This window comes from Humulus lupulus, chromosome 6, assembly GCF_963169125.1.
Source record: "Humulus lupulus chromosome 6, drHumLupu1.1, whole genome shotgun sequence".
NCBI classification, from domain to species: Eukaryota; Viridiplantae; Streptophyta; class Magnoliopsida; order Rosales; family Cannabaceae; genus Humulus; species Humulus lupulus.
In genome coordinates, this window is record NC_084798.1 from 103483257 (window position 1) to 103494825 (window position 11569).

Here is an 11569-nt window from a genome sequence, read left to right on the forward strand (position 1 = left end):
GGAGTCAGCCAGCCAGCTGGTGCAGCTGGTCAGCAACATATTCCAGGAGCCAGTCAGCCAGCCACTGGACCCGGATAACAGTAGGTTCCAAGTGCTAGTCAGCCTACCGTTGGAGCCAACCAGACCATCATTGGAGCTGGTCAGAATATACCTGAGCAGCAGACAATCAGATTGAATCACTCAGTCATGAGCGAGCCAGTCCGCCAAGCAACCACAAGCTCATTTCCAATCCAAGATCCCGAGTTGGCTCGAAAGTTAGCTGAGATGGAGGTACTCATCCAACAGATTCCAGGGATGCCGGCACCAATTAAGAAGAGTGCAGCAAGCTTTTATGCAGACTCTTCATTCATAGATGACATTGCACTAGTGGAAATGCCAAAGAAGTTAAACTTCCCAAATATGAAGATGTTTGACAGGACGTCTGACCCAGATGATCACATCGCACAATATAGGAAGAGGATGTTCACCTTTGCCATCCCACGTGATATGAGGGAAGCATGCATGTGTAAGGGGTTTGGTTCTAGTCTGATTGGACTAGCCCTCCAGTGGTATACTAATTTACCTAATAATTCTATTTCTACTTTTGCACAATTGACTGACACTTTTGTTGAGCAGTTTGCTAGTAGGAGGAAACTTGAAAAGTCTGCGGAAGACCTCTACATCATAGTTCAACGACGGGGTGAGCCCTTACGAGAGTACGTAGGCCACTTCAACAAAGAGAAGGTTTCTATAACCCATTGTAATCAGGACACAACCATCTCAGCCTTCTGCAAAGGACTCCGCTACGACTTAGACCTATACAAAGAACTTACCAAGTATCCTTGCAAGACGATGGAAGACGTTCTCGCCAAAGCCTGGGCACATATAAAATGGGAGGAGGATGAAGCTAACTATTATAACTCTTCTCCAAGGAAAGACACTCGAAGAGACTCAAGGGTAGGTAGAAGATAGAGTGATAGACGATCTGAGCCATACCCGTATCCCAACAGATTAGAGAACAGAAGGAGGGAGTACAATCGGTCGTCCGAGACACGTCTGCGAGATGGACCAAAGATACCAAAATACAATCTTTCAATCTCACCAGTCGAAGTCATTGGCATATTGAAAGGACTCGGAGACAAAGTAAAATGGTCGGAAAGGATGAGGACTCTGTCTGACCAGCAAGACAAAGCAAAATGGTGTGAGTTCCACAATGATCACGGTCACCGAACGGATGAGTGCATTGCCTTAAGACTCAAAGTATCCAACCTATTAAGACGTGGTCACCTGACTGACTTACTCACAGACAAAGGCAAAATAACATTCCAGCAGGAGGAAGACATGTTAGTCGTCTGAAGAGAAGTAACCTCGCCGAAGCCACCTACTCATGAACGGACAATGAACGTAATAACTGGTGGCTCTAAGGTAAGCAAAGTCACCCATTCAGTAGCCAAAAGACATGCCAGGCAGACCAACTGGATCAAAGGAGAGTCCAGCGGGACAGAGAAGAATATCATCAACCTACCAGCTCAAACCATCAGTTTCTCAACAACAGAGTCAACCAGAATCCTCAACCCACATCATGATGCTCTTGTCATTGCACTTTACATTGCTAATTGTCTTACTAAACGTATACTTATTGATAATGGCAGTTTAGCTAACATTTTATTTTTTAGTGCTCTCAGGGAAATGGGGATAGATAAATCAAAGATCATAAAGAAGACTACAATCCTCATTGGTTTTAGTGGAGAGCAAAATAACACACTAGGAGAGATCGAGCTACCTGTTTATGCCGATGGAGTCAATCTGTGCACAAGATTCTTGGTAGTAGACTCTCCGTCTGCTTACAACGTGATACTAGGTCGATCATGGATACATGAAATGGAGGCAGTCCCTTCAACATACCACCAAGTTCTAAGGTTCCCAACTAAGTGGGGAGTAAAAGAAATTAAAGGCCAATAGAAAGACTCAAGAGCATGTTACCAGACTACCATGAAGGCCAAACCCGCTCAGTTATAGCAATTACAGCAAGACAGACTAACTGACCCCCAGATGGACCAGCCAGATGTGGAGGAGTTGGACAAAGTTCAGATACATCCAGACTTCCTAGACCACAAAGTCCAAATCGGATCACGATTGGACCCTGACATCAGAACTAAACTCATTGATTTTTTATCTGCCCATTATGATTGTTTTGCTTGGTCCCATGCGGACATGACTAGAATTGACCTCGAAGTAATTGTCCATACATTGCAGGTTGATCCATACTACCCACCAAGGAAGCAAAAAAGAAGAAAATTTTCCCCTGAAAGGAACAAAGCCATTAACGAAGAAGTTCAAAAGCTGATTGATAATGGGTTCGTAAGGGAGGTGCATTATCCCGACTAGTTGGCCAACGTAGTTATTGTGAAGAAGAAGAATGGAAAATGACGAGTTTGCATCGACTTCATAGACCTCAAAAAGGCGTGTCCAAAGGACTCATTCCCATTACCACACATAGACATGCTAGTAGACGCCACAACCGGTCATGAACTCCTAAGCTTCATGGATGCATACTCAGGATACAACCAGATCCTGATGCATCCAGGCGACCAAGAAAAGACAGCCTTCGTGACCAACTTAGGCATATTCTGCTACAAGGTCATGCCATTCGGATTGAAGAACGCAGGAGCAACTTACCAGAGACTAGTCAACAAGATGTTTGTCGGCTTGCTAGGGAAGACGATGGAAGTCTACATCGACGACATGCTTGTCAAATCCCTCATTGAGAAGGACCATATCAGCCATTTAAAAAAATCTTTTGACATTCTTTGGAAATATAACATGAAACTGAATCCAACTAAATGTTCTTTTGGTGTGACTGCAGGAAAGTTCCTTGGGTACCTAGTAACTCAAAGGGGAATCGAGGCTAATCCAGCATAGATAGAGTCAATCCAAAGGATTCCTTCCCCAACATGCATAAAAGACGTACAAAAATTAACTGGATGCATCGCAGCACTCAGTCGATTCATCTCAAAGTCATCAGAACGATGTCACCTCTTCTTCAACACACTAAGGAAATCAAAAACCTTTGAGTGGACAGCTGAATGTGAAGAGGCACTAGCCCAACTAAAACAGTACCTGACCAGCCCGCCTCTCCTCTCAAAGCCAAAAGACAATGAGACATTATTCATCTATCTAGCAGTATCCGAGACGGCAGTTAGCGCGGTCCTAGTCCAGGAAGAGGAAGGCAAGCAATCTCCAGTCTACTATGTAAGCAAAGCTTTCCTTGATGCAAAAATCCGATATAGCCAGTTGGAGAAGCTTGCACTAGCACTTATCCACGCAGCAAGGAAACTATGCCCATACTTCCACTGCCATCCAATAACGGTCTTGACCACCTTCCCACTCAAAAAAATCCTCCATAAACTGGAACTGTCAGGCAGAATGACCAAGTGGGCGGTAGAGCTCAACGAGTATGGAGTAACATACAAGCCACGAACTTCCCTCAAATCTCAGGTATTAGCTGACTTCATTGCAGATTTTACACCTAACAAGCATGTGCTGACAAAAAAAGAACTTTCCTGTTTGACCGAGGGACAGTCAGCCAGAATCTGGAAGCTGCAAGTAGGCAGCTCAAGTAACACTAGAGGAAGTGGACTCGGACTCGTCCTGACTTCAACCCAAGGTGACGTAATCGAACAAGAAGTCCGATGCGGGTTCAAAGCTACCAACAATGAAGCTGAATACGAAGCAATGATAGCTGGACTTGGACTAGCCAAAGACATGGGAGTAAAAATGATCGTGGTCTTAAGTGATTCTCAATTGGTAGTCAACCAAATGCAAGGTAGCTATCAGGCCCGGGATAACAAAATGACAGCCTACCTCAACAAGACTAAAGAGTTGCAGTCAGTCATCGATGAGTTCACTATCAACCAAGTACCAAGAGGGGAGAACAGTCATGTAGATGCATTAGCAAACCTTGGATCCTCCATCCAGACAACCGACCCCAAGACAATACCTGTAGTATATCTCCAATGGCTAGCTGTCTGGAAAGAAGAAGAAGAGAAAGTTAGTGACATCTCCAACAACCGAACATGGATGACTCCAATAGTCGAGTACTTGGAGCAGGACATACTTCTCGAAGATAAGAACGAAGCACGTCGGGTCAAGGCTTAATCAGCTCGCTTCACTATTATATGAGGTAAACTCTATAAACGTTCATTTTCTGGTCCATATTTGAAATACATTAACCCTGCAGAGGCCAAATATGTACTGGATGAGTTGCATGAAGGAGAGTGCGGCAACCACTCTGGAGGATGAAGCTTAGCGCACCGTGCCCTAACACAAGGCTACTACTGGCCAACTATGCGAGCTAATTCCTCTGACTATGCAAGACGATGCGAAAAATGCCAACGGTTCGCTCAAATATCCCACCAACATCTGGAGCATCTCATCTCAATCACATCCCCTTGGCCATTCATGAAATGGGGGATGGATATAGTAGGCAAGCTTCCAACCGCACTAGGACAGAAGGTGTACATGCTTCCAGTGACCGACTACTTCAGCAAGTGGATCGAAGCAGACTCGTTACACCAAGTCGAAGACAAAGAAGTAAAGGGCTTCATTTGGAAGAATGTAATCTGTAGGTATGGAATACCGAAAGAGATCGTAACAGACAATGGCTCTCAATTCATCAGTTTCGACTTCCAAGACCTCTGCAGCTTTTGGAATATCAAGCTCAGCTTCTCCACGCCAAGGTATCCCCAAGAAAATGGACAAGCTGAGTCATCCAACAAGACTATCATGAACAACATCAAGAAGCACCTTGAAAAAGCTAAGGGAAGATGGGCTGACGAGTTACCAGGGGTCCTTTGGTCCTACCGAACCACAACCAGGACTTCGACAGGAGAAACACCTTTCTCATTAGCCTATGGGATGGAGGTAGTCATCCCTACCGAGAGTGAAGTTCCAACAGCCAGATATGAGCTGATGACAGACGAAGTAAATTGGGAAAACATGTGCCCTGAACTCGACACCATCGATGAAAGAAGGGACAAAGCACTCTTAAGAATCTCAGCCTATCAACGAAGCATAGCCAGACATTACAACAAGAACATTCACACTCGGACATTCAAAGTAGGAGATTGGGTGCTACGAAAAGTCTTCTAGAACACTAAGGAAGCGAAAGTAGGTAAGCTCGCCCCCGACATGGGAAGGTCCCTACCTCATCACAAAGGTAGTCGGACATGGAGCATACAAGCTACAAAATAAAGAGGGACGTGACATCAACAATAGCTGGAATGCTATCAACTTGAGATAGTATCACTTTTAACTCAATCTAGTCTCCTTTCATTTTCTTTCATCAATGATCTCACGAGATCTTCATTCAAGCAACATACTGACACTATAATGCAGGAAGTTTCAGAACTACATTTGGGCTTGATCCCTGCAAAGGGTATGTAGGCAGCTCCACGGAGCGCAGCCCCCTATCACAACCATTTTTTTTTACATATACTACGAACAGATCAACAACAAATCTAAGTATAAATTGACTAAGTAACTTTATACTTAGATTGAGGGAATAACACACTAATACTCCATAAGTCATTCAGCCAACCGACATTCGATACAACAACTTAAAGAATACTAACACAAGCTACAACCAGTCAGAATACAACAAAACTAGGTTAGTTAGATCAGGATACAATACTACATAAGAAAAAGTTCATACAACAACTAAAAATACATAAGATGAGACAAACTCAGTCATCCCCCAACAGTGAACACGAACAAAAGAGGAATCAGTCATCCGCAACTAGATCATGAGTAGTCATGATGACAAAAGAAGTGGCTAACTCTTCGGCCCGGGTCGTCTCTTCAGTCCTCATCCACTCCAATTCCTCAAAATCTGCAATGTATTTAGGAACATCCCATCTATCAGTCTTACCATCCCGAAACACACTAGCCATTATGCCACGACATTGGATCTTAGCCTCCAGCCCAATCACTAACATCCGATTCTCCAACGAAGCAACCTCGACTTTAAAGACATCAACTTGACCAAGAGTCACCCTCAGCTTCTCGACATTAGCTTCCTTGGATTCTAGTTGAATCTTTAAGTCAACTATAAGTTGATCAGACTCCCTCTTAGAATCTTTCAACCGACCAACTTCACCTCGAAGATCATTTGTTTGACCTCTTACTTCCTTTAGAGTTGCCATTAAGGACTTGATTTTCTTCTTCAGCCAAATGACCCCTTGCAAACCCTGAAACATTGAAAAAATGTAAGACAACATGAGAAATCAGCTAGTCGACACAAACAAAACTAAATGAAGTCCTTGTACCTAGAACAAATGGGAAACAGTGGTGTCAACTGACCCATCCATACCAACTTGCTCCATCCTGTGATCATCTTCGGGCCACAACAGCTTATCAATCTCTCCTAAGTGAGGCCCAATCTCACTATAAGCAGCAACGTTGGAGGGGAACGAAAGGGCAACGGTGTCGCTAAATGGGTCAGAAGAATCAGCCTGCACAACCTTCTTCTTATTTCTCGTCTGACTCCGTGTCAAAATAGGAGGATCAACAGGAGGCACGACGACCTCTCTATCAGCATCTGAGCTCCCAACGGATGATTTCCTCGCTTGACGCAAATGTTCCAAGGCATTGGAACCGGTTAGAGGAAGTGTAAAGGGTCGAGACATAGCTATGTCTACAAACAATCGCTCACTTTTCGTCAATTCATTCAACAAATTGGGAGTATATCCCAAGACTTCTAAAATTCTCTTGATAAACACAATATGAGGATTATCAGGACTCTGGAGAAGAGGAATACCTTTGTTGACGGTGAGAAATCATCAACCAAGTTAAGTTAGAAAAATAGAAATGTAGAGATTATCAAATGAAAAACTTCAAAGATCTAATTGGAAACTCAAAGAACAGTTGCAGAAAGAAAATGGTGAAATGAACTTGTATTGCTTATGGTGTAGTGCTACAGTGTTTTTTTTTCCAACCCCCCTCCATGTGGAAGTGTGGTCCCTTTTATAGTGGACTCTAATGGCCTCTAATACATTGTGGTCCAGGGGACCAGATGGTACGCAAGTACACTGTCAGGAGAGTGGTCTCAGGGGTAGTGGTGTTGGCTCCAGTACATAGTCAGGTTCTGTGGGTATGTCTCCACTACTTAGCTAGTACGAGTGTCAGAGGAGTGGCTCCAGGTGTAGTGGTGTTGGTGGTGGTGTCGACTCTGACATCTGGTTAGAAACTCACAGGCCACGTCCCCTCTCCTAGTGCTCCCACTACTTGTTTGGCCTAAGTATCCGTATCAGGCGTACGGGGTCTTAAAGGTCGTACCCTGTGCAAGGTTATGCTAGTACGACCCTTTTGAATTACACTTGGGCTTCTACTTCTAAATGTTGGGCGTCTTCATAGGAGACATCCACTTGAGGTGCAGGGTGCGAGACACCGGGGATGCCTCGGGTGCGTGAGGCGCTGGTATGCGCGGCCCTGGGCGCATGAGGTGCTGGCCCGCGAGGCGCTGGGGCACGAGGCGCTCTAGGCTCATGAGGGCTGCTGGGCGCACAAGGCGCTGGGGCACAAGCCGCACCAGGTGCACGAGGCGCTGGGGCGCGAGGCACTGGGGTGCGAGGCGCACCAGGTGCGCGAGGCCGAGGTACCCTCACGAGACCCAGGCTCAGTGCACGCGAGATGCTCCTTCACGCGAGGCTTCTCAGCCATCTGGGCAGGTACGGGGCATGCGAGACGCAAGACGATGGTGGCCCAAGGACACCACGACTTATCCATGTATGTAGGCACTCATGGGACTTGAGCGCATACTTTGGGTCTTTTACAAGCATGTAATTTTGATCGTCTACACTTGCCCCCCAGTCTAGGAGAGGACCTTTAGGTGCTCTGGTAGACTATTCTCTTTGATTCTTATAAATAGGCCTTCATGCCTAGCCTATTATTCACACCTTACCTCCTTAGCTTAGTAGTTTTGAGATCCTTGCTCCCTTCAAGAGGTGAGGGGTTCAATCCCCCACAATCTCATTTTTGTTATCTTTTCCCTTCTCTTTTTATTTTTTTATTTTTTATATTTGAGTACATTTATTGTATGTCTATACCCATGTAGGCGTTTGAGGACTAAAACACCTTTTTCCTTTGTTTTTGCAGACGCGTACATTCAACCACTTGCCTCTATTTGATCGTGACGGTACTTTTGGCCCTCGACCTCCTTTTGACCACGTCAGCGTCCAATTTTTACTTGCTCGAGGTATACTTTCTTTCTCCCTTATGTTTATTGGGTCCAAATTAGCACCACTTGGGATGGGGTACTTTGGCCTGAGCTCATCGTGAGTTAGCCCTGATGCATGCCCCTTTATTCATACCCCGTAGTGGGTCATTTAGATCGTTTGTGCCTAGAGGTTTTGAGCCTATTCCTTTGTGTTTTGTAGCAATCCTCCCATTTATATGTGAACCCTTTTTTCTTTCGGGACGAGGTCTTATGGTAAATGAAGGTCCGTTCGACATTCCTCCGGGGGTCAAGTTTGTTGACTTGTCTTCAGACTCAGAGCCCGCTGAGGAAAATCCTTACCGTGACCATGACACCTTAAGGTAGGCCCGTATTCGTCATCTCGAGCACATGGCTGAACTTAGGCGTAAAATTTGGGTGGTAGAGAGCGAAATTGACTCGGTGTTGAGGGGAGACAGAGTACCTTTCCCCCGACCTTAGTGACCATGTAGCGAACCTTAGGGTGACCCTTTTAGATTTGCAGGTGGAGTTGGAGTTTATGGAGGGACATCTCCCGCCTGAGCCTCCTAGCCCGTTCTTTCCTGATGACTGTCATGGGGCCGTCTCATTTTCTCTTCAGCCCTTATTTTCGATCTTCCCTAGTTTAGCGCTTCCGCAGCTGGTGCCTTTGTGGAAGACTCTTGCTAGGAAGAAAAAATGGAGGGTAAAGTGTTCTGTCTCCTCCTCACCTTTTCCTTTTGGTTTTGTAGATATGTTGAAGAGAGGACGACGACAGGTGTCTGCTGATGACCGGGACGATGCCCCCCTATTGGCATCCACCCTAGTGTCCCACGTGTCTGAAAATAAATTGATGGAAATAGTAGAGCACTACCGTGTTCCTCTTGAGTACTCATTATACATCCCTTTGGACAAGTGCCGAGCTGACAGCCCTAATACAGGCTACGTGGCCCTTAGCGAGCATATCCTGAAGGCGGGTGGTACGATCCCATTACACCCGTTCTTCGTCGCGGTTCTCAACTATTTTGACCTTGCTCCACTTCAGCTAGCACCCAACAGTTGGCTGACCTTGAGCTGCCTCTTCATCGCGTTTATGGAACTTGTCCGTCGTGCTCCTACGGCCCAAGAGGTGCATTTCCTGTACAATCTCATGCCCTCTCCCAAATCCAAGGGCTTTTATTTCCTGCAAAAAGCCAATACTGTAGTCCCCTTGATAGATGGCGCAGTGTCCAACCCGGGGTCTTGGAAGCAGAACTTTTTCTTTGTGCAGGGCCCCCTTTATGTTCATGAGCACTTTTGTTATGCTCCCAGTAAGTACTTCGAGCCACCCTTTTTTTTTTTCTTTTCTTTTTGAAACTTATTGTTTTATAACTTACGTTTGTGTCGGCAATAGTGTGAATCGTGCAGAGCAGTTCGCCATACCTGTAGTTGTTGGGTCGGAGGCAGACGCTATGAACACATTCCTCAGTGTTGACCCTGCCGTGAGAAAGGCTACATACCTCCTCACTGTGGAAAAACTCAACCTTCACAAGCTGTCCCCAGTTTCAGATCCCGAGTTGCTGTGGACTCTTCCCGGGTAAAAGAAGATGAAGGATGCCTCGGCTGAGCCTCGCCCGGGTGAAGGTGAGGCTGAGTGTGTGCCGGAGGGAGTCTCCCTTGGACACAGTCAGCCTCACCAGCTTTCTTCATCCCCTGGGGAATGCCCTCCCTTTGCCCCATTCGACCCCGACATGGCTTCCCAATCCCAGGGTCAACAGGCCATGCCGAGGCATTTGTTTGCCTCGATCCTGCGGACTTTGATGCTTTTCCTCAGGCTCCCCTTGACCCCGGTCCATCAGGGGCTTACTTTCCCGATCTTCCTGCACCCCTTCCTGATCTACCTGGGGCTCATTTTTCTGATCTTCCTGCGCCCCTCCTGTTTCGGTGAGCGGGTCGTCTGTCCTTACCCAGCCGGGTACCCTTGGCTCGGAAGGGGTGCCCTGGGTGGGCTACATGGCGGCCTCTTACGGGCGGCGGTATGTCCAGATCGCCTTAGGCCTCCTCGAAGTTGATTGGAGTGGTCTTGGGAGTTTCACTATGTCGGATCTTGGGGAGAATTTTACGCGCTCTACTGCCTGGGTGAGTTTAGGCCTCTTATGTCGGCCTTATATCTTTTTATTCCCCCTCTTTTTTTTGTTACTTATCACTGTTGTTGTTATTTTTCTTGTGCAGGCCTATACCGTGGCTCAATAGTTTGCCGACTCGGCTCACAACCTTTCCACGTCGAATGTCAAGAGGGACCGTCTTGCGGTTCGGGTCTAGGAGCTCGAGGGGGAGCTTGCTGAAACTAGGTCTAGGCTAGAAAAAGCCTTGCCGAAAAATTCTGCCTCATTGAAAAAGAAGAAGAGGGTGATTGCCAAGGCCACGATGTTGCAGGAAAGGGTCACCAGCCTAGAGGCCGAACTCCAGGGTGCCAAGGCTACCGCGGCTGCGTCGCAGGAGAGGGTCGCTTCCTTAGAGGGTGAACTTGAGTTTGCTAAGGCTGCTACAGTTGCGTCGCAGGAGAGGGTCACTTCCTTAGAGGTGGACAGGGCAGCTATTGAGTATAGGTCCATAGAGCGCGCCCTTTACGGTGTATGGAGGCAGGATCCAAACTTCGATTTCTCCTCCTTTGGTGAGCACGCCGTTGCCTGGGCGGCTGGGTGGAACGCCCGTAGCAGGAGGCCTTGAGATCCTCACTTCATAATTTTTTTCCAGTTAGTCCGCTGTGGATGTATGCTCGTTCGAGCCTTATTGTGCTTGTAATATTTTTTTTTTTAATCTTGTCATGTTACCAAAACAATTTTTTATATATACATATGCGGTTATTTATCTCTTATTCCTCTGTGTTTGAGGTCTTTTTGAGCCCGTATGATGGGGTTTGGCAGGTTCCCCTTTTTTATTTATTAGGCTAGAGGTCCTTTGGAGCCCATGTGAAAGGGTTCAATGGGTCCTTTTTTGGTGCCTCTTGATTGTTCTTATAAGGATATATTGACCCCTTGGGTTCTAGTTATCCTTTTATATATTTTTGCGCGCGCTTATTATTTCTTGCTAGAAGCGTCCTTCTCATCATTATTCATAGTACTATTTTTGCAAGGGTCTCTTTTAGAACCCTTTATGGCTAGACGGCTTGGTGGTCGCTCTAGGCTTATTGGCGGGTGCTCTTTCTGGGGCTTCTCCCTTTCAGAGAGTATCTGCCTTTATTTGGAAGTTTGTTGTTGTTTTTTTTTTGTAAGACCTTTTGGCCTCCTTGATGTTCATAAGGGTAGCTAATCCTTGTGAACTTCAGGAGATGCCTTGCAAGGTCTCCTCCCTGTTTGTTAGGGTTCACCACGCATTTTT

The 11569-nt window shown here is 46.2% G+C and overlaps 1 protein-coding gene across 1 annotated transcript; it reads left to right on the forward strand.

Moving 5' to 3' along the window:
- The first annotated feature begins 1377 nt into the window (after window positions 1–1377).
- LOC133785363 (uncharacterized) lies at window positions 1378–1941 on the forward strand. The gene has a single exon (XM_062224610.1). The coding sequence runs from the start codon at window positions 1378–1380 to the stop codon at window positions 1939–1941; it is 564 nt and encodes a 187-aa protein (XP_062080594.1).
- Window positions 1942–11569: the final 9628 nt, after the last annotated feature.

Excerpts from the sequence above, each read along its gene's own strand:
- LOC133785363 (XM_062224610.1), top strand. The coding sequence starts at position 1,378 with ATGAACGTAATAACTGGTGGCTCTAAGGTAAGCAAAGTCACCCATTCA.